Source organism: Apteryx mantelli, chromosome 12 (assembly GCF_036417845.1).
Source record: "Apteryx mantelli isolate bAptMan1 chromosome 12, bAptMan1.hap1, whole genome shotgun sequence".
NCBI lineage: Eukaryota > Metazoa > Chordata > Aves > Apterygiformes > Apterygidae > Apteryx > Apteryx mantelli.
Genome location: NC_089989.1, coordinates 17,204,160 through 17,227,898, shown reverse-complemented (window position 1 = coordinate 17,227,898; position 23,739 = coordinate 17,204,160). Strand labels below are relative to the sequence as shown.

Sequence of the window (23,739 nt, the reverse complement as noted above, 5' to 3'; positions counted from 1 at the left end):
AAAGCACGGCTCAGAAAACTTGCACATGCAAGAACAGTCTCTTTGATCAGAGGAAGAGGGGTGGTTAAGGTATTTGGTGAACAAAGACAACAGGGAATTCTGAGCTCTGATACATTTGTTGCCTGGTAGAGGAAAGGAGCACTTTTTATTCATTGCCTTTTTTTTTTTTCCTCCTCCTTTTAAACCTCAGTGCACTGAGCAGAGCACAGAACACCTGCATCCACATGCATAAAATATCCTAAACCAGCGAGCAATCCCAGATGCTATAGAAGGCACAAGAGATTATAGCTCCTCTTGGAAAACGCAAAAAAGAATTATTTAATCACAGTTTAAAGAACACCTAAAATACTGGAGGAATAAAAAACCCAACTAATTCTACTCAGTACAGAAGAAGGCAGAGAAGGGATTGTGTGATCAAAGATCCAAGAGCACTAAGAAACATTTTTATCGAGAATACAGATTAAAACGACAATGATTTGGGAGCACAAAGGGATTTCCTAATAAAGAATATAGCTCCATGGATACTTTCAGCAGACTTGTGCCAACTTTGCTGTTGGTGGTCCACCCTACTAATCAACTTTTGCAACCCTCATGCCAACATATTTGCATAACCATTTAGTGAACCCACACAGGGAACAGATAAAGGTTGACAAACCTAACCCAGCCAGCAGGAGCAGAAAAAGGGTGCAACTACTTTTCTCCAGATCTGGTGCTGACCATCTTGTTAATGGTATGTTTTAGGGTGTAGAATAGCCCTCAATGTAAGAGTTAATTCTTTCAGCTGGGCAACAGATCTGTCCTGGATCTTCTAATTTGCAGTACCCTACCAAATATCTTGTGATAAGGGAACAGCCTGGTTTTAACAAATTAAAAGAGACCATTAAGAACTGGAACTTGTGCTGGAACAACTGAAATAACCAGCTGGACCTGTTGGTCATGGCACAAAGCAAGTCCTAAGGGGGATGATACCCAGACTGAGAGAGGTACTTGCCCGTCGGTTGTGGACCAAGGCTCCCTGTTCATCTACAGACTCCTCTTTCTCCCCTTCTTGTTTCTCCTCTTTATCTGCCACCTGAAAGAGAAGCCCAGATTTAGTAAGGCAAACAAAATCTGAAGCTGCTTTTATAGTGCTTTTATATCAATCTCTGCGCCAAAGTTTTAAAGAAGGCCTGCTTGCAGTTTTTGCCCTGGAGAAACCAATGCTGTATAAATCAGATTCCACACCACTGAATGACAAAAATACTTGATAAAGTGTCAAGGATTTTACCTCACTGTCACTGACTGCTGCAGGTCCCTCTGGAACTTCCTCTGTTTGCTGATTGCCGTTCTCATCCGATGCAATGCCCTGCTGTTCCATTTCTAGTTCCTTTCGACGGGCTTTTCGACGGCGTGTTTCTGCCCCAATCAGTGTGCCTAAAACAGGTGGAGGTAGGTGTTCCGCAGCATTTGGGCTACGTTTCTGCACAGGGCAATTCCGGTTCCCCTTGTGACACGCACAGTCCACTTTATAGTTGCTGCTCCAAAACACAAACATAATTCGTGTCACTCTTCATTTCTCAACCCTTACACAGAGACATTCAATGCATCTCCTACTAAACATCTCACCACGTGCCAAAGCAAGGACAGCAGGCTACCTTATGGCCTCTATTGTAGAATATGCCAGCAGAACTGGACAGAATAGCCGGAAAATGCAATTCAGTAGAAAACGGAGCAAAATGTAGAATGCGAGGAAAGGGCTGGAGGAAGATGTCCAGTCCAGGAGGGCAGTGGAGAGCTCCTGGGCGAGGTGAAGGACTCACCAGATGTTGTACTCATAGTCAAAGGCGATGGTAACCTCTGTGTCCTTGGCAATGGTGGCAACAGCATAGATACACAGGTGGATCATCCCATCAGCAATCACATGACGAACCTTGTTAAATAAAGTAGAGAGAAACTAACATCTCCACCAGTTGCACTTTTTTTTTTTCAAGGGGGAAGCCTCCTTCTGCAAAATAGCTCTTATCTATTAAATGAATAATTTTCTTGAACTGTCCATAGAGAAAAGCCTGCTTCACTGGTCTCTCACCGGTCTCTCTCATCCTGCGTTCTTCCACTTACACTTCGTACTACCTGCTTACCCTAACTACCATTCTGCAGCCAGAGGAAAGCTATAATAGAAGTTTCCCTTCTCAAGAAAAATTCCTGTTTCCCAACTTTTCTTGATCTCATCTTCCAAGTATAAAACACCAAATGAGTAAGAGATGCAGAGAATTTACCCCATCTGCAGCATTTTAATATTCATAAAAAGGTAAGACACTAAACATATGTAAAACATCTATCCATAATTACGGTGACAACGAAGTGAGAATTTACCTCTGCATTTGGAGTGCAGGAACGCCTGATGAACCTGGCATCATTACCAAAGGTGCGAGCATCAACACACATTTCAACGCCATTGAACTTGGAGTAGAACAGCACAAATGGGTAGGGCCTGGAGAAGTAACAAAACATCTCAATCCCAAAATACCCAATTCCCATGGCATTTATAACAGGTATCCCTCACTTCACTGGAAACAGCGCTTCCATCAGTACTAGTGCTCTGGAGGCTTATGCACCTCCATGATCACAGTTTAATATATCTACTTAAGAAGATTTTCGTCCATAAACAGAGCATCAAGCAGATGTTGTGTATTTGATTTCACATTTCTATGGATGGCACAGCCAACAAGAGCCCTGTCAGTGTGCTTTATCCCACAGAGACACTAGTCTCTGTGCCATGATGCTCTCATACTAGTCACTTCATAGTACTCTTACTTTTTGAAGAAATGCCCATTGACCTCGAATTGCTGTCGTAACATAACCTTCCCTCGATACTCAATTATAAGGGTATCTAGTGCCAAGTCTCTTGCTGCCCTCAGGATCTTCCGGTGCTTCTGAACCCGAGTCACCCTTCCCAGCTGCAGCTGTAACAAAAAAAGAGCACAATATGAGAACTTAGACCAAAGGCCTAGGCCATTGTTTCGTGAAGAGTATTTTCCTACATAAAAAGAAAAATTCATCTAGTAACAGCACCTGGAAATTCTGGTCAGGTGAATATATTGTTTATTCTGTAACATTTCAGCAATAGTCAATGACCTTGACAATATTTATTAAAAACAAGTAAACAAAATAATATGCATTCCTTTCCTTTAACAGTGAGTCTCACAAATCTATCAGACTAAGTATTTTAGTCTTGCAGCTTGGAGGCATAACCAGACCTGTCAGTTGCTGCTAGTAGGGAACTGCTCCCCCTAAATCGTGGGTTGTCACACGTACAGAGGAAAAACACAAGCTTTTCCTTCTACAGAGGATGGAAAATTCTACCTAACAAGCCAAAGACTTTAGTTGTGGCTATCTATTGCCATCCAGAATCTTCTCTTTAACTTCCTGCTCAACTAATGCTATGGACTTTTTTTTTTAAAAAAAACATGAAGAAATATATTTTACAGGTAACTATTGACAGTTTGCTGAATCTTAGTCATGTTCAAGTTCACAGACCCAATACAATGGATTTTCACGTCAACATGCCTTGACAGTACGAAACCTCAACATTTTTTTTAAGGACACATCCAAGGAAGAAGTGCTTTACAGAATAATGGAGGGAATATTATAAGCACCAAGGCATAGAAAACACTTCTCCCATAAGTAGGAAAAGTACTTTGTTTTTAACAGGTTGAACATCTCTGCAAGTGAAAATTAAGGAAATCTGCAAAATTACGTAATGATGGCTGACTGCCTTACAATAAGAGCTGTGCCTGCTCTTTCCTAAGCATGCTACTCTTAAGCGGCAAATTCTGATACTTTTCCAGAGTGAATTTAGACAAAGTATTCTTATTTCAGTAATAACGACAATCATCCATCTACATTAGAAGTAAAATATGAGGTTTTGTTAAAAGAAAGCTCCCAACTTTTCCTGATAAAACTCTTCTCTCCTTAGAAACAGCTACTGGGCAGTCTGCTCAAATTGATAAAAATCACCTTAGCTTAAGGAGGGGCTCAATGTGGACAACAACAGAACGATGACTTTCTAACATCCCTCCTGAAAATAAAGCTAATGCCTTAAGGCAGCACTCCATCCTGGAAACCAAGTGAAACCCTCTATATTGACTGTGTTCAAAGTACTGAATCACAGACTTTACCCTTCTCTTTTGTAATGTTTTTACACACACTCTGAATAAACCTCTTCCGGAGGAGGAATACTTTCATTGTTTTAACAAGGCATACTGCAGACTTTAGATCAGCCAGTAAAGTAAAACCCATTTGTTGACTTTTCTCTCTCAGGCCCAGGATAAAAATAGCTTTATCAAAATATTCATTTGAAACCTATGCAGATGTGACTAATGGTCGTGCTATTCCAGACCTCCTCTCAGAGATGCATCTAGTGCAACATCATGCCTACAGGGTACACTTCCAGCAACCATTTTCATACCACTCTATCCTCAGACAGTTGGAAAAAACCCTGAATGTACATATTAGAGACTGAACAGCCTTGCAGAAGGTTGTCCATCTCCTATCTCAGGTCCTGACAGGAGCTCACAGAGCATCTCCCAAGTCCACAGAAGCCCACTGAACTGACATGAAAGGACCAAGTTATTTCTGGGCTAAGAAGCCACACTGCTAGCCCCAATTTCTGATCATCAACTCCATGACACAAGTGAATTCTAGCATAAGATGAGTTTGCATTGCCCAGGACAGAAGCAGCTTTCCCTGGCCAAATTATTTAAAAAACATTAGACATACTTTACTTTATCCAATTGTGGTAGTGGAGAATAAACAGGTGGAACTAGATTTGTTGGCTTGTTTAGTGGGAAGAGATAAGGAGGGAATATCTGAAGTTAACAGATTAATTAGGACTGAGGCACAGGTGTGAGAAATCAGAAATCTTATCCTGTTTCCCATAGGATCACTTTATTTGTTTCTATACTATCACTTGTTTTCTGTTATGATCAGTTCCTTATCTAAGCTGGCCCTAAGCAGGGGGGTTGGACCAGAAGACCTCTAGTGGTTCCTTCCAACCTAAATTATTCTACCACTGTGTCATATTTTCTTAGTATCTTTCAGAGATGGGGGTTCACATCTGGCAGCATTCATTCTCATTTCTGGCCCATGACTGACCTTTTATTATATGTCTGTGTTTGCGATCATGCTCAAGGAACTGTATGTCTCCAGTTGGATTACCTTCTGTGAACAGAGCTCTAACCAGACAAGTTACCGAAGGGAAGTGATTTTTTTTTCCCCCCGTTTATTATCAGTATAACTGTTCCTCTAACTCTAGAAAGCAACTTTGGGAACACAAGTGAGATAAAGTGAGGTGGTGGAAGGAGAAGAAAGCCCATAAAGGAATCTCTGCATTTGTAAAACTTAACAATTATCTGAGGTTGGTAGAACAGGAATGATCTGATAGCATTTCTGATAAGATCCTGGCTCAGCTTGTTTTTAGTTCTCCAAGTTTAGAAATATGAAGAGGATTAGCTGCCATGCTTTCATGTGCAAAATGAACAAACGATTTTATTCATGTCACAGACTAGGGATTGCTGACTCGTTATCAAAGCTGTTCTGATATTTTTGCACAGCAATACCTGCATAATACTCAGTGGCTTTATTTTATAAAAGCACTTCTGCTTTTCACTTCAGAATGTGAAGTCAGTCAGGAGTTTGAGCTCAAGTCAGCAATTATCAGAGGCAACAGAGGGCAGCTACTGACCCTCTGTCTGGTTCGGCAACAACAGGCAGAAAAGTACTTCACGGCTTTCAATTTGCCAAGCTTCTGGCAGGAGTAAGAACTAAGCTGATTTTACTTATGACATTAAACAGCTTCAGGTTTTCACAAGTTTCCCCTTGCATCATTAGGACAGTTGAGAATTGGTTTATCCAAACACACCAGTGATCAAAATCCCATGTCCCATATGAAGCTTCTTAAACCCACTTTTCCCTACCCTTTCCTTGATTGTGAGGAAGCTTTTAGGTCTTTTTTCTTTTCTTTTTCCGTAAGAATACAGGGACTGTACTTGCATCATTGTCTACCCAAGCTGAATCAGTTGTGAAAGTATGCAGGGCATATATGACATTTTATTTTTATTCCTTCCTCCTCCCCTCCAGAGTTTCCATAGCCAAATACGGCAGTCATGATACCCATCTCATACACGTGGCTGCTATCTCTATATTGACGCCACTACTCTTCAAAACTTTTTTCTGGTTTAAAGCAGCCAGTTCCTCCCCATCTAGAAAAGCTATTTTTATGCTCAGAAATGATACCTAGTTAAATGGTGACTGGTGCAAACTGAAAAACCTTCTCACTTCATATAAGAGAGATGAGACAGAAGAAGGGGAAGAAAAATATAAAGCATAGGATGAAAGACCACATACTCCCTGCTGGTCATTCCACATCTCTGCTGGCTATCCTCCTCTCAACACTCCACAGCGATCTGCTGAGCAGAGAAAACAAGGACGTAAGGGCTGACAAGAGGCAGCCTGCGACAGCCACCTGATACTTCCTCAATATCCAAGAGGTGCTACAAAGCCACCAAGCCTCTATTATACTTTCTCAACAGGTGAAATGATAGATATCTAACTACAGCTTGTTTAGAATAACTGCAGCTCACTATGCAGTTTTGCAACTTTTGATTCTTTTTGTTTCTTTGGAATATATCACATTTGGATTCTTCTGATTTGGTCTGCTTTCCCTATGGGAAAGTCAATACCTGTACAGGGAAGGGAGAGAGCAGAAAGCATGACAAAAGCAGCAAGTGCATTTGTGTATGGTGTCTTTTATAATGATCTGTCCCTGCTGTCTTCTGTGAGGGCGAGGAAAGGAAATGACATGTTTTATTACTTATTTCAGGGCTTGTCCCAAAACTCATATCAAAGAAGTAGAAGGCAAAAATCTAGATTTGGAAAAAATTAAAATCTTCAGAAAAGCAGAAAATTTCCCCCTCCTGTATTTCCCTGTGGTTGTCCCATCTCAGAAGGCTACTCATAGCCATGTAAAAGTTTTTATCTCCAGAAGTCTTAAAGAGATATAAACAAAGATTATTCCAGAAACAGAGGAAATGGAGGAAAGAAATTGGGTCTGAAGTCCCCTTTCTGCATTCTTCTTTACTGGCTCTGTGCTCTGCCTGAGGTGCTTCATCTACATGAAAGCAGAGGGAAAAGAGGAAGGGAGCACATGAACTTCAGATAGAGGCGAGTCAGCTGATATAAACAGGAGTGATTTAAGCACAAACTTCCACCTGATATTTAGGTTTCTGACTCTCTTCCCTTTCTACGGAAGAGGTGCCATACACATGTTTTAGAACCCATCATTTTGCAGTTTTACCTATCTCCATTCAAGGAATAACCCACAAAGCCTAGGCTGAAATGAGTGGGAATGCTATTCTCTATTCAATAAAGCATGAACAGATGAAACATCAGCTACGAAGAGTGGTGGAAAGGACTGACAACACCACACAAACGCATTCTTTTCCTGTTTGTCCTGGTCTACATGCACAGAGTGAAGCTGGCAAAATACCAATCACTGAACATCTCAGAAGAGAAAGAACTGGGGAGACAGTCTCCATAAAAATCAACTGTCATCCTGGAGTAGTTGAAAATTACAGTCCAAATACTCATCCAAAAGTCTGGAATAAAGTTGAAAGGTTTCTTTAAAATAGCTTTGCATAAAACATTAGCCAGAAAGAAAAAAAAAAGGAGAGAAAATTATTCAGCTGAAAAGCAGGAAATTTCCTATTTCCAGCAAGTGATAGATCTGGTTCTGCCCCAAGCCATTCAGGCACCAAAAGCACATATGGTAAAATCCCTGTGAATCACATCACAAAAAGGTACAAAGGTACAAAACATCCCCAACTTAGCGATGCTGATGAATGCAAGTTGAATTTGAATGTTTAGGCAAAGGCGGCCTCATGTCTTGGCACTGGTATCTCTCCTACTTCTTTTTACATCAAACCTACCCTTACCAGTCTCTGGAATTTGAAACAATACCATGACCAGCTATGATATTCTTGCTCACCCACACCTTATGCCTAGAAACCAGAGGACTTGACCTACCCCACTTCTGCCACATCGGTTCTTACCTGCATCTGGGACCCAATAACAGTATTATTGCAGGCCAACTCTGTTTTGTTGATTGTGTCTAGCATAGCAGTTTTGCCCACGTATTCTTTATTAGAGTTTAGATGACGTTCCAACAGGTTCTGCACATCAGCGCTGTACTGGTTAGTAAAGGCTTCTTCATACTGATCTGTCCAGAGTCGTATTCGATTCTCCCACCCTTCAGCTGTGTTTTCATCCAAGGCATGTGCTTCGGAAGGGGAATTCTGCACCAAACAGCAAAGGGTGAATGGCTAGCATACAATGGGGAAAACCTATCCACACCATTCTGAGCATGTGAACCTGTTACAGAAAACACATATCTATTCCAACCTAAGAAAGCGTTGGTTACGAGGACACCATTTTCAGAATCTCCATTCTCCAGAATATTGTACAAAGTGCTACTCAGAAATTTATGGAGAACTCTGGGCAGGACTAAGAACTCTTGCAAGTTGGTGCTTGGCACTGTTGCATACAGGAAAATTAGAAGTTCTTTTTAAGACTCTTTAGAAGTATAATTAAGCAGATTGAAAAAGCAAAGGAAAAGAACACACAAAGGCAAACAAACCTCATGCAGACTTGTCTTACAATCAATGCACTCATGTGTGACGTAGTGCTACCTGATACTGATCGTATCTGAATCCTTGCAGAGACTGATCCCAAAACATGCAAGGGAATAGGAAGACTGCCTAGTCTAGGGTCACAACAGTTGTCAGATGAAAGCATGAGATGTGTCTCTGGGCTGTCCTACATAGAGATACACAGATGGAGGCATGGAGACAAGTGGAACAAGATGCAGTTTCTTCCCCAGTCTTTAAAGACAGATCTTTGTCCTCTCCTTACACCCCTTAACTACTGTTTGTTCCCATCTGCTATTCCTCACCATCCTCTTATTTTCCTTATACTCGACAAGGACACAAAAGGAAAATATTAACAATAAGCACAAGAACATGGTTAATAAAAATACAGAGTTAAGTGTTCTATGAAAGAGGAAAACTTAAAAAAAAAAAAAAGAGGCTGAAGGAAAACAAAACAAGCAGACATTTTAACACAAAATAAAGCATCTTTCTTTGGTTTGGAATATCGCAGCTGTGCCCATCACTGAGTACAGAATGGGACAATCACAACATTGCTATCTTGTCCTCTCTTCTCTGCCACTTATTGCATGCACTTACTTGCTACATTTTATCTTTAAATAGAATATTGCTTGTGTGTGTGACTGGTACCCAAACACATGCAGAAGTTCTGATCCTGACAAACTTCTGGGCAAATGTAGATCAGTAGTACATAGAAATGGAATGAGCAGATGAAAAGCAGCCAGAGCAAGACACAAGCACAGGATAATACTGAGCAGGTTAGAACTGCAAGTCCTAAGCAGTGTAAAGAAGAGAAGGTAAAAATCCGATAATCCCATCTTGTAAGGGAGGGAAAAAAGAAGCTGGTAAAAACAAATTTAAACTTCATTGGTAACTTGATAAGTAATTCAAGAAATTCAACAAAAAATATTCCAGAGGTCAACAACTTAACAGGGTTCATAAAAGACTGAGAAATGTGTGACATACTTTGGTGACAAGAACCACTGAAGAACAATCATTATTTTCATCACATATATTAAAAGCATAAGAGTTTTTAGGCCTCTTTACACTCTCTTTACCCTCTCAAGGCACTTAGTTACTATGGAGGTAGGTGCACACAGGCACACCACAGAATTGTCCCATTTCCTCCGACCCACCTGCTAGCAACCACTGTCAGCTACAATACTGAGGCCAGATGGAAGAGAGTCTGAACTTTAAGGCAACTTTTGTCTCTAGGACATACTTAGCTCCAAAATTAAGCCCCCCTTTTTGTCAAATCTTTCTGTCAGATAGCCACACCCACCAATATTGTAAAAAGTCAGAAATAAATACATCCTTCAACCCATCCCTGGTAAGAGGATGTGGAGAGGAACAAAGCAATACTGTTAGGGACTCCAACATTAAATTTGTGCTGACTTAGATGCTCAAGCTTAAAATATCTTTGATGCAATCAAATGATAACTGACCCCACAAGAGAGCAGCCACAACCTGTTCTGCATTCTTGTATCAAACACCCCACTCCCAGCTATCATGAATCTGTCTCATCTCTTGAAACAGGAGGATGCCTGCCTTGCAGAAAGTGATGAGCCATCTAAAGCAAAAGCAAGGTTCAGGGGGTAATTCCTGTGATACCTTTTTGAATAGTGGTGCATGATAAGGCTTGGGATTATTCTAAGGCTGGTACCACAATTAGAGATTCCCCAGGCCAACCAAGAGAGGAAGAAAACTACAGGAAAAAAAACACCACCATCACAGAGGCTTTTCAGTTCCACTCACCTTCATCCTCAGAGACTTTCGTGAGCCCTCTCGAAAGGCCTGTCCCCAGAATAAGGAGAGAGAGGAGAAAAAAAAAAAAGGAAAAGTGTTATATAACCTTTACTCAGAATTAAGAATCCCAGAACAACACTGGATCTTACCCCAACAGGTTAACTCTTAACAATAGATAGCAAAAACAACAGGAAGACCTAAACAAGAAGCAAAGGACTTGAACAAGAAAATTCCACACAGCAGATCCAGTGGAAGCTGCAAAAAAGTTTGACAGCCAGGATTCCTGAACTGAGAAAGCCTGCCTCATACTTTTTATAAAATCTCAAGATCAACACCAAAATTCACTCAACTAATCCCACTTTGATAGAAGAAATGGCCAGCAACTGAATTGAGCTGGTTCATAAAAAGCAAAACAAAAGAAAAAACCCAACACACACTGAAGAACTCACATGGCTCCTGTTCCCAATCTTTTATTAAATCAACACAAATCCCTGTGCCTACCAGAAGAACTTCAAGGGAAGCTTAACCTTGGGAAAAACAAGGTAAAGCTAGCAGATGATAGAAAGGAACCAGCTGCTCCCATCTGCATTCCAACATAAGCAATCCAAAACCATTCCAGTCCCCAAATCCTCACAATCAAGAGTCATCCCTCAGATGTTCATCACTACCTATGTAATTCTCCATACAGGTACGAGTTCTGTCATTGAAGAACAGCACTAAGAAGCACTGCTGGCCAGATCCCCAATGTAATCCACTAAGAACTGCCCTGTTACCTTCATATTTCATTCTAGTCACAGATTCCCCTTTGCCATAAGCAGGCAGACTCCAAGAGCTAGTCCCCCAAATCCTAATATAGCAGGAGGGAGAAGATAAGTGAGTCAAAGCCCCTGAGCATAAGTGAACAGTGCTGAGAAATAAGTGTGGAGTATCAGACAGGTAATTCGTAAACTAACAGCCATATGCTCCAGCAGTTCACAAAAATAGTGTCACATTATGACCACAGAAAAATCAATTCCTGGTAGGACAAAACCTTCTTGCCTATTACCAAAAAGGCCCTAAAGGGCCAGTCTGTTCTCAATACTCTGCATAGCCTTTGATCAGAACTGTAGCAACCTCATCTCATTTCACATACCTTGATCTTTTTGGCTTTTGGAGCAGTGCGAGCTTTTTCTGTACTCCTCTTCCTCTTCTTAGGTTTGCTTCTACGGACGCGGTTGACAGTCAGAGTGATGCTTGTAGGGGTGTGCTGTGTGGCTGTGTACAGCACTGTAGAGGGAGATAGTTCTTCATCCCAGCTCTCAGTTGCACTGCTGTCCCCACCTACAGAGAGGAGTGCTTCATTAGCAACTTTATTCTCTGTCCCATAGAGAACAGCTTACCCCCTATGTCCATTTTCATCAAGAAGACTTGATGGCTCTGCATAGCTCTTCCCTGAGAAAATTATACCACCTCAGTTTTCCCTCTCAAATTGGGAACAGGACTCCTAAACTTCTGATATCTCACTGAATGGCACTGATGCACGTTTCGCTTTTCTGTTCACAAGGTAATCTGCTCTCCCTCAGAGCTGATTGGGGCGAGGGGGAAGGAGAGGAGAAAATCCCGATGGTTGAGAGGAAAAGAACATTAGATGGCACTGATCAAAATAGGATGATTACAGCAGCCAAAAGACAGCAAGGCCTTGCAGAAAGAAATGAAAATCATCATCATCAGAATTACAATTTCAGACTCACCTGACACGTTGTCCTGCTTCCGGCGGCGGAGTCTGATCACCTTCCCCCTGCTCATTCCTCTGCCAAACGAGAATGCACAATTGAAGCTGGTTTGTAGGAGTAAAGTCACTTGAAATTCAACAGGATGTCACAAGATGCGTGCCCTCAGTGGGGCCCAGGATGATAAGAACATCGATTTAACATCCTCATCTCCACTCCTGGTGCCACCAACACTTGTCAGGCTGACAACGCAAAGGAGGAGGGTCAATACTAGGTAAAGCACTGGAAAGAATGCTCCAGTTAGCAAAAGGAAGTCCATCCCACAGCCCAAACGTGACAGTTCGGCATTAGAAGTCAACATGAGGAGCAGTCTGGATCTGCACTGCACCAAAACTGACCTGCACTTTTCACACTTGAGGAGGAAACCATCTTGGGAGACACTGCAGTGGCACCAAGTGGGAATTGATTCTCCTTCTGAGGAGCTCTCGCTGTCCCCGGAGTTCTCCTCATCAGGTGAGTGCAGGCCATTCAGTTCTGCACGAGGTATAATGGTCTGGACAGGAGGAGAGGCTGGCGGCGTTGGAGGAGGAGGGGCTCCATAATTATGATCCTGAAAATAAGTATTTGCAGTACTACTTTTAACAGGGAGATACGATGCTCGGAAACAGAAGTCCCAAATCCACAATTCCCAGGTTATTATTTGGCAAACAGTGTAAAACAATAGCCTGAATTCCTGAATCTATCATAAAGGTAAAGCAATAGGTCTGAGAGATGTAGATGGTTTTCCTCTGCATCAGTGAATTAAATTTAAAACCTAGGAAAGCAACTAGACTGTTTCAACATGAACTGTTAAAATGCCAATCATCTGAGATGACCTGCCATTCATTCCATGTTTTCAAACCATGCTCTGACTCTCCCTGACTTTCCCCTCATTTCTCATAGTTATGAGTTACCAATATGAAATTCTGTGCAACTGAAACTAGTATAAATAGTGTACAATAAATCAAATAGGGCATAAAAATACCATCAGGAAAATATTACATATTCATACATATTCACACCTCATTCATATACTTCATTCAGTTAAAATCTATCACCTAGAACACTGATAAAGCTTGCTATAGAGCACACGAGGGATCACAAATAACAGATACAACATGTATGGCACAACTCAACCACATGTATTCCCTAATAAATAAGCCAATAAAAACTCCTAAGGTGTAATGAGGAAGGAACTATGGAACAAGGAAACGAGCAGAGCAAACAATAAAGAGCTGATTCACTGCAGAGAGAGTACTCACTGCGTAAGGCAGCCCGCGATAGCTGTGTTTCTGGGTGGCCCCATAGCCGTGGCTGGAGTACACATTCTTCTCACTGACAGCTGGACTAGCTTCCACAGACTCTGGGCTGCAGAAAGGGCCAGAAGTAAAACCCATCAATATATCATCTTCCATTGCCAATATTTCACTGCTCCTTCCTATTCAACATATAAGCTCAAAATGAAGAAACTTCTTGAAATCAAGGTGCATTATGCACTTCACCAGGCATCGTATGTGCAGAAGTTGGACAGACAAAATGAACCTGCTTTCAACAGAGGACAAGCAACTGAGGAAGGGCCACCCTGGATAACTCCTGTTACATTAAACTGGGTCTCAATCCAAGAAGTTAAAATGAAGAGTAAGAACCAAGAAACAAACCCAGTTTCATTATAGCTGAGGAAGCTGAGTATAGTTTAGCATTCACATCTGAATTCAGCCAAGTTAATCTTGAACCCACTGGACTGAACACTGCCATGTTATTTCCACAACAGCTCTTTTCAGAAAGCAGCTAAGCAGCTTTCCTGCATCTGTGCCTGCTTCTCTCTCCCTCAGATACTAATTGTTAGCCAAGACCAATGTCCTGTGATAAAGTCTGCATGAAAGCTGCAGCTGTCCTGACAACAACTAGCAGGAGTTGGAGATTCCTGTTACAAAGAGCAAATGCAACTCACGACTTGGACAGATAGTGGCCACAGACAATTCAGATTTGCTCTGTGCTTTCTACAGGCAGCACAGTGTGCAATGCGCTGAATAGGAAATTTGTTGCTGATGAGGTACAATGCACTCTTCCACCACATGGTGGTGAAAAAAACAGCCCAAAATGAAAGGTATATCCTGCTATTAGCAGAAGGCGGCAGAAACCCTACTCAGAGAAGGGATAGCTGCAATTCAGTGCAGGGAATAGTAGATAGTGAGGCTACGGATCAAGCACTGGCAGGGAAACACACTCTCTATTAAGAACTTTCCACAGGCAGATGGAAGTCAGCTAACCTCTGCGTATACAGAAGTAGGGCCCATATCAGAATACAACAGAGCATTACCGAGTAAAGTCCACAGCTGAATTCTTCATCAAAATTATAGCATGGAGCTGAACAAGCAGAAAAAAATACAGGAAAGGAAAAGTTTACCTTGGAATTCTGCTTCTCTGACGAGATCTCGCAGGACTCTCAGGGGGTCCTACATTGCCAGCGTAACGCAGGCAGAGCTCCAGAGCACTAATGCCCAGCCGTCATGCGTGGGGCAGCGTTTGGGCACCACCCAAGAAAACTAACCTCTGTGCCCTTTGGACTTCCTCTTCAGCTCTTGAAATCTCTGCTGCACTGAAATTTGCCCCACCCTGCCACTGAACCTGACCTACACTAACATACTAACTTTCCGAGGTTCTGACTTATTCAGGAGTAAGGTGGACCTGCCTTTTGGTCATCAAGGAGCAATAACGTATTGCACAAAGAACTGTAGAAACTAGCAGGCCTTTAATCTATCGAAATCCCGCATCCACAGCTCAGAATTTAAGCAGATGGCATCATAAATTCAGCTGGTTTTCAATGTAGCTACAGTTACCTAAATTGTTAAGAGCAGAAGATACAGGTGGTGATCCCTCCCAGAGGATATATTTCTTAATAAAGACACCATGTGGAGCTCGCCATATAATCCAGCCTTGCTGGATCTTCACAACAACAGTCCTTTAGAATTTCTAGATTGGTACAGAGTCAAATCCATTCAGGTTTAATCTTATTTTCAGAAATAACATTAGAAGGAAAAGAGCCCAAACAGCCTAAGCCGCAGGTCTGTCCTCTGCCCAGGTCACCCCATATTCCTAACAATAGTAAACCTAAAATACTAGTAATGCTGCCATAAGTACCAACAATAAAACTTGAAGATTGTTGGTGCAACAGTGTCCAGGGGCAACAACACTGGGGGCCCATGCTTCCTCATCAGCACAGAAAGCACTGCAACCCTGCAAGAAGCTTCAACAGCTTCCAATATGGAGAGCCAGATAAACATAGCAAAGGTATGTTAAAGCCTCCAGAGCACCCTTAGAGACCATAAAACACATATCTTTCAGCATTTTCAGCTCCCCTCTGCATCAGCGTGCAGGGGAGGATGTTAAAGCTCAGCCTGAAGAGAGGCCAAGCTAGTTTCCCATTTACCTTTCCATTTCCTTAATGATAAGGAAATCAATGCCTTAGACAAGAAACTTGGATACCAGACTTCATGCATCAGACTTGAAGAATTTCAAAGGACAAGTGGAGGATAGCCTTAACTTTGAACACACTCATGAAGGATACTTCAGCAGTGAATCAACAGTGCAACAATGGAAAGCCAGGGAATAAAGTCCCAGCTTTCCCAATTTTTAGAAAATGGACAGAGAGGCCAATTCAGAAATCCTCAAAAGCCATTTTAGAAAGCTCTCCAGCCTAGTCTCAAGTTGGACCTATGCATTCCTTACAACCAGGGGGAAAAATAGCTTTTCAGAAGGTTTATAGACAGTCTTTTTGATATTTAAATATAAAAACTGACATATGTAGATATATCTGTCTCTCCTATCATGCTCAACTCTGAAGGCAAAGCACACTGAACATGAACAGACCTTTTACCACTCTTTTTGCTGTCAGAAATAGCTTAAAATCCTGAAAGCTGAGTCTTCAAAGTGCTGGGGTGGGAGAAGCATGGTGACAAGAAATACTGAATGTTAAACCTTAAAAAGTAAAGGACCAGATAAGTCACTGCTGACCAGTGACTTATTAGACTGACTCCTCTCAAAAATGACACATAAAAATATGGACTTTTGGATTGAATGAAGCATCACAAAGAGAAAAGGATGCCTAGAACGGGGTCAATGCGAAGACAGGCAAAAAGAAGCATTAGGAAGCCTTGCAGAGAGTTTGACTGTGTAGAATCAGGGCAAGATGGAAGGGAAAAGCAACGATCACACCCTAGTCCGTTGCTCTTACAGCTCAAAATTAGAGTGTGGAGCATTATCTGTTCTACTCTGATCAAACTGATATGCAGGGATTTGCACAGGAGGTACCTTCAAATTTTACGTGGGAAACCCTCCTCCCCAAATATGCTTTTTAAAAGAGATGGGGTAGTCCATATTTCAAAGATGGATGCAGGAAAGCAGGAGGCAGAAGCACAAAGAAATCACTTCAGCCCTTCCTCTTGCACCCAACAAAAACACAGAACTCAGCTGACACCATATTAACAAGGGTTTTAAGAAAAGATCACAATGTAGTACTTTCAGGATTTGAAACATTACCCGACTCCTGCCAGGCAGAGTCTTTTAAAAGAAATGGTAAGCATGCCCCCAGCAAGGTATAGTACCGTGGTGACAATCCTGCAAAAGGGGCACCTGTGACGGGACCCTGAAGGATTGCCCCCCCAAGGTGCTTTTCTTGGAACCTGCTCAAGGGGCAGGAACAACACACATTAAGGCCTCTATACAGGCAGATTCTGTCATACATCTCCAGCCAAGCTCCAAGTTGGTCCAGAGGTCAGACAACCATGTAAGCGTGGCACTGAGTCTGAGCTAAGCTCTGCTGCAAGGGAGGCTCAGCATACTGATCCCGCATATAACAGTTTTTGAAAAGGAGCTAGCTTGTATCTAGCCAGCTTCAAACATGGGTCCAGGAAACGCACAACTGTCTGCACTCGCACATGCAGACATACTAGCCAAGTTCATATAAAAATCAGAGCTAAGCGCTTTGCATTTCTGGAATTCCCCTTTTGCCTGGCTCCTGTCTCAAACTTACCAATTTCGGTAATACTGCATTTATTAAGCATTCAGAGCCTGTCTCTACATTCATCTCTCATACAGCCAGTGGGCCAGCACACCCTTTCTGCTGAGCGGACTAGCACCTGCACCGACCCTGCAGCCGCTCTCAGACACCCTCCCCTCCTCCTCCACGGGGCAGCACTCACTCCGATCCTGCAGCCATGTCGGAGTAGGACGTATCTGGTGTGGTGACTCCCAGAGGGATTGCAATGCTCATGACGCCCGTCGGGGATCACGGAGTCCAGAGGGCAGCGACTGGCCGCTCCGAGGGCGGAGAGGAGCCGCAGAGCCTCGGCCAACACGTCACGGACATGGGGAAACCTACCGGGGGAGAAACAAAGCATTGTATCTTTGTAACAGCATGAGGCCTCCCCAGGACACCCCCGAAGAAGGCTTTAAGACAAGCAAAAACAGATTTTCAGTAAGTGCCACGCTGCACCGTTTTTACTTCATTTTCATATCTGGGGCCAGGGAAAGAGGTAGATGGCAGCTTCTTACAGTCCGGGACTGACATGAAATGAGCCACTGCCATAAGGCCGGTAAGGCTATTCCCCCCCGCAACCAAGCTCAGCACTAGTTGTCACACAGGCCATGTATTAGCTCCTTTTGCAGAGATGTAACAGTTGTTACCCATCACCCCAGCCCTTCGTGAACACTTCCTAACTCCTTCCCAACACGAGTTGCAGTCAAATCCTCTTCTGGGAGGACAACGAGCACAGAGGACGAGGAGGAGGAGGAGGAGGAAGAGGGCTGATCTGAGACACCTCGCTCCAGACTGGCCTGCATTTGCATTCGCTTTGCCTACAGCGAGGGCAAGCGCTCAACTTGCGGAAAGGTTACGCCGGGAGCACGGGAAGGCTCCTCTCGACAAGCGAGGGCAGCCCCGAATTCTGCACCCATTGCTCAGGCTGGCCGGCCCTGACGCAGAGGGCCCCCACTTTCCGAAATCCCGGCTGAGCCCTCCCAGCAGCAGGGCCACGTCAGATGTCTCGGCGCTCGCCCATAGGCGGCCGTGACGAGAGGCGCCGCGGCGCCATTGGCCCGGCGCGGGGACGACGGTGAGTCACGGCGGCATCACGGGGCGCAGCCGCGGCCCGGCTGGGGCGACGCGCTGCAGCCCGCCGGGGCCGGCAGGAAAACCCGCGCCGAGGCTCCACCTTTCCTGCTGACCGCAGCTTTTCGCCAAGGCAGCGAGGGGAAGCGCTTCCAAGGGCTGGATACCGAACGGAGATAAAGCAGCATCCATTCCTCGTTACGTAAATAGCCTCAATAAAAGTTAATCCTGGAGCTGTTATTTTACACAAGCCTAAAGAGAATTCCCACAATATACAGAAAGAAGTGCTGCATTCCACAGCACCTAGTGAAGCAAACGAAGCTCCGAAACCAGAGAAAACGGCAACGATTTAGGAGACAGGCTCTCGCCAGGATCCCTCCTTTCTGCAAGTTAAACTTTAACTGAAATCAGAATAGCCCTGAATAACTTTTTGCAGTCTTTCCACGGACTTGGGCAGTGCGGTTTTGTAAGGGCTGCAAAGCACAGTCCAAACGAGACGGCTTTCGGTTATAACCTACCGTCACATGCTCACTGGTATCTCAAGGATTTTGCCAACCAGCCAATGAATACTTTTGGGCTATAGAGAGAGGCTGCGAGCCAAACTCTGCTGTGGGCAGCGAATTTCTCACAGGGAACTTGCTTTGGACATGATAGTCCAGTGATTGCTCATTAAAAAAAAACAAACCCAGAACACCAGCATCTTGTAAGCAGACCCCTACCAGGGCAAGTGCAGGAACACAAGAGTCACAAGGCTGAAATTCCCCGTGCAATATTCCATTTCCCTTTTGTCTTAGGGGGCAGGGGCAGGTCTCCCTTATCGCAAGGAAATATTTTCCTTTAAGAGAAATCTCTTTCTGTTAATATATCACAGGCACACACAGAATTATAGGAGTATTGTGTAAACATTTCTAAGTCGTCTGCAGTAATCCCCTCTTATGCCACAAAGCAATGGTCTCAAAGAGAAGGTGGGGAGGAAGAAAACAGACCTGGACCGAGCTCGCAGGCAACCCCACAAATGCAGGAGAGCCGAGGCATTCCAGACCACTCTTCTGAAGAAAAGGACCTTTAGGCAATGTCCCATTCACCCTTTCCTGTGCTTGTTACAAATTTGTGATTTCTGCAGATCTGCGTATAAAAGGAGCTAAATAAAGGATACTGTTTTTATTTGAACAGAAAAGGTGGTACATAGCTCACCGGACAACCTGGCTTAACCCTCAGGGACAAGACAGCAAATAAGATCCCTCTCTTAAATGCTCAATGTTTTTATTAACAGACAATCCCTCACAGGGAAGATGCTCCAACTGGATTAAGCCTCTGCCCCAGATAAGACAGGTAGCTTAAGCAGAGACTCCTACCCAAGCCCAGGCAACGCAGTGCTCAGGGGCTCCGAGGCATCACAGCGGCCACTTCTCCAGTCTCCTGAAGTGCGCGCGTGTAAACCAAGCAAGGAGAACGTGCATCATCCAGAGACAACAGCAAAGACTCAAAAACGGCACCTTGATTCCCAGCGCCTGGCAGCTCGCATCATCAGTCCTCCCGAGTTCTTTTGCTTACAGCGTTAAAAATATATATATATTACACAAGTTCAGTAAAAAAAAGCACGTCTAGGGAAATCCAAAAGCCTGTACAAACCCTTGCCTTATAGTAACAGGTACTGGTCAAGAGGATAATCCCAGCAGGACACAACAGGGATCCACTGGTGGATACGGCCACTTTCTCTTTTCTATATCCCCTCGAGCTCCAGAGTTTCTGGAGTTCGAGGGTACCTACAGTTACTGGGATGCAGCCACACTGACTTCATATTGCCACCAAGCAAGATGGACTCTGCTGCTAAAATATAGCTACAAAGCTACTGAAATCATTTCCTCCTTCATCCCCGATTCACATACAACTCTGGCTAAAGGTTAAGAAACTGGTACAAGTTTCACAGTGTCTGAAGTACCCCTCCCTTTTAAGGGAGAAGTCTTTTTTTTTTTTTAAATCATCTTTTTAATACTTCCCTGGATTTTTTCCTGTTGATCTCTTGCCTCTCCTACGACCGTAATCAGCTGCCAGCAGCCTGAGACTCAATGAGGACAAACTCCGACCTTCTGCCTCTTTGGGACTCAGCAGAATTGAAACGTTTCAAGGTGGCTTCTGGATTCAATATTCACAGGAATATTCTTGTCAGTCTTGGGATAACTGTGACAAATTCAGAGTCATTTTACACGGAAAAAAACTTTCCATCGAGACTGTATGAACGCCAGCCCATTTCGGCGCAACAGTCCCACTTCTGGAAAACCAAATACCAAAGAAACATGAACTCCAAAACAAAAGGTTAGACAAGGCGAATGCTAGCTCGATCGCTTTTATGTTGACCCAGGAGTACTTGCTCAATCATCACCGGGGCTCCGATTCTGACCTTTGTACTTTCAACTCTGACAATGTAACATTCGTGATGAATTGCTGCGACAAATCTCACAACTGCCATCCAAGGCCAACACCACCTTCAGGCTAAACTGCAATGTGGTCTTCATGAAACTTCCTGCAAACACCCAAAATGTTCGCATGCATAGACAATGCTGGGGTGAGATCAAAACATTCACTCATTGAACTGGCTGATTGAATTCATATACAGGTCAAAAGCATAGTTGCATTTAGTGGATCTAAAAGATCAAGAGGAAAGATGCTAAGAAACTTGTCCCTCCAACCCCTAAACTCCTTCCTACCTCTCCCCAAAATATACAGCCATGCAGGAGGGAGGAAAGAAAGAAAGAAAGGGGAAAAAAAATCAAGTACACTCCAGAGCCACCGAAAGAAGTTTTCCTTGCATTCAAAAATGTAATGCAAATTTGATGAGCTTCAATCACAGCACAAACCTATCTGCCTCATGATACAATTTTTCTAGAAATCAAATGGAAATAGGAAGTTTCATGGCCTAAAATGCAACTAACACTTCATTGCTTTCGAAAAGACAGTATTAAAAATATATATATTTTCCACATGTTTGATATCAGCATTCCTGTCTCCTAAGCCAGTCATACCAGTATAAAGATACCCAGCCTTCCCCAGCATCATCAAAATGGCTCAGATGAACATCCACCTGCACAACTACCATTGCTTTTGATCCTTGATTCTCACTCAGTTCAGGTCACAAACTAAGAAACTCACCTTCAAACCAAAATCATAAATGGTGGCCTTAGATAGGGTATAAAGATATGTTATTCAATTATTTCAGGCAACATCCGGTATCAACAGAAAAGACTAAGAAATCAGAACCGGCCAAGGGAAGGTTAGGTAATACCTGCTATAACAGTAAATTTAATTTTCAAAACTCTGTTTGGGATGCAACACCAGTGGCATTCCCTCAGCTCCCTTCCACAAAAGCTGCCTTCCATGTTACGAATAAAACAGACATAGAAAACTTACTGCTGGAAACTTATTTCATTATCTCTATTGTTAAAAATCAATATTAACAGAGACAATCAGGGTGAATAAAATAACTCATTAGAGCTTCCTTCAAGATGTGTTTGTTCCTGTTTTCACTAGTAGTCTGATGAAGCCCTACTTCCTGTCTCAGACACCTCTGGTCACTTGTGGTCCTCAACAGCCACTGACCAGCTCTACGCAATGTTTGAGAACTGTGGAAAACTCACCACCTGACAAAAATCCTGCACACAGCCCCACAGACTGCAATCGCTATCTAAATTCAGATATCCAGATGGATTACAACACCGTTTGGTAAATGCTCAGGTGATGTTCTAGTTTCTGGTGGGAAAACACTCCCCTTGTATTGTTCCACGATCACAGAATGAAGGGCAAAGCAGCTGCCAAATACTGGGAGGACAGAGAGATTGACCCCGTTTCCCTGCACAGTGTGAGTGCAAGTCTAAGTCTACATCTACGGAGGCCTTAAAATACTTGAATGTCATGCACTCAGTATCTCATTCATTACTAAGGATGGTGAAATGGTAACTGTACATAACACATCATGGGTAAACCGAGAAAAACACTCTTCTGATGATATAAAACCTCAACGTGTCTGCCAGGGCAAGGGTGGGGAAACCCCCCTGCTCGCAGAGACAGAGACCATTTCCCACATAGCTCCTATCTGCGGATGGCAAAGGACAAACAAGCACTTCCTTTACTACCTTCCAAACCTCCCTAACAGCAGCCCCAGGTATTCAATTCCCAAAAGCAGACGTGGACCCAAGACTTTTGACAACCCAGGATTCCTAGTGTCTAAATGGTAACTGCCATCCTTTTCTGCATGCTTGGCAACAGGCCTGAGTCACATATATAGGATGAGCTCCATATATAATTCCACGAACTTCACATCTTCCAGCTCCCGAGCCACTGCCAAGGAGGTGAAATTCAAAGCACGTTCCTCTCCTGCAGCTTGTGCTGTCATGGGCCAGGGCTGGTGGCAAATTGGAAATTGCAACTCTGCCACCAAGCCTGAGCTGATATAATCTCCATCAACCTTGCCTGGGACAGAGCCAGCAAATTTTGACTGGTTCATACTTACGCTGTCATATGCATTAGCAGCAAATCACTCTGCAAGTGGAGCAGCAGAAAAAGCGTAGCAGGCTTCTGGCTCCAATTCATTAGTGTTTTCCCCTTGAAATCTCTGAACAGTGCAGATCTACAGGACATTTAACCTAGATGTGCAGCACTCCAGTTATCACACTGAATACAGAACACTTCCTGTCTCAAACATCACGTCAGCCGGCATTACCCAAATATAAAGTGCAGTTCACCTGAATATGAGTAAGCACTGCCTGTCCTTTCCAGCACACTTGTAAGCCTCATGGAGAGGGCAGATGCTCACAGGAGGGCAAGAATATTTAGTGCAAACAGAATCAGGTCAAGGGTTTTTGCAAGTTTAAAACAACTAGCTCTAATGCACACCAAATTCCCAGAATTTCAGATGCACTATTCCATAAAGACACCTAGACAGAGGCATGCACAGAGCAGACAAATCCCTAAGTGACATAGCTCCAACTTATTCTAAAATGTATAGAGTCCTAAAGGTATTTGGGCAGTGCCTCAGTCTACCAATAAAAATGCCTAGCTTTGCTATGAAAACAAGCTGGATTCACTGAGCAGTAAGCGAATAACTGTCAGTTTCAAAAAATAAAATATTTACATGAGTACATACTATTATCATTAGTACCGTGTACCACCTGGTCACTGACTGACAAGGTAAGACAGCAATCCATTCCACAGGGTTTCAGAGAACTCAGTCCTAGTTTACAAGGGAAAGGATCAAAATAATAGGCAACACTAGTATTTATGGCTAGCTAATGCACACCAGGATAAGCAAATTATTGACAAACATAGGGCAATGGTTAAAAATTCACCTGATATCTTAGAGTTTCTTAAGACTCCCTCCTGCTGTATAAACAAGTAACCATATGCAAAAAGAAATGCTTATACGTATACATTTTGTTCAGAG

The 23,739-nt window shown here is 43.2% G+C and overlaps 1 protein-coding gene across 5 annotated transcripts in view; it reads right to left on the bottom strand.

Annotated features, from left to right (window-relative positions):
• Positions 1-23,739, bottom strand: part of SETD5 (SET domain containing 5) — a 74,883-nt gene that overhangs the window by 29,454 nt on the left and 21,690 nt on the right. For 4 of the 5 annotated variants that reach the window (XR_010885383.1, XR_010885384.1, XR_010885385.1 and 1 more), the window contains exons 1-12: positions 17,395-17,538; positions 13,456-13,561; positions 12,553-12,764; positions 12,176-12,234; positions 11,578-11,765; positions 10,455-10,493; positions 8,088-8,330; positions 2,794-2,942; positions 2,353-2,470; positions 1,800-1,909; positions 1,268-1,514; positions 992-1,072 (exon numbers count right to left, since the gene is read on the bottom strand). Coding sequence is in view for 2 of the 5 variants with exons in the window: in XM_067303358.1 (XP_067159459.1) it covers positions 992-1,072; positions 1,268-1,514; positions 1,800-1,909; positions 2,353-2,470; positions 2,794-2,942; positions 8,088-8,330; positions 10,455-10,493; positions 11,578-11,765; positions 12,176-12,234; positions 12,553-12,764; positions 13,456-13,561; positions 17,395-17,465 (1,623 nt within the window). In the remaining 3 variants the exon portion in view is untranslated. Of the gene's footprint in view, positions 1-991; positions 1,073-1,267; positions 1,515-1,799; positions 1,910-2,352; positions 2,471-2,793; positions 2,943-8,087; positions 8,331-10,454; positions 10,494-11,577; positions 11,766-12,175; positions 12,235-12,552; positions 12,765-13,455; positions 13,562-17,394; positions 17,570-23,739 lie in introns of those variants that run through there. The other variant, XM_067303359.1, reaches the window with a different exon arrangement.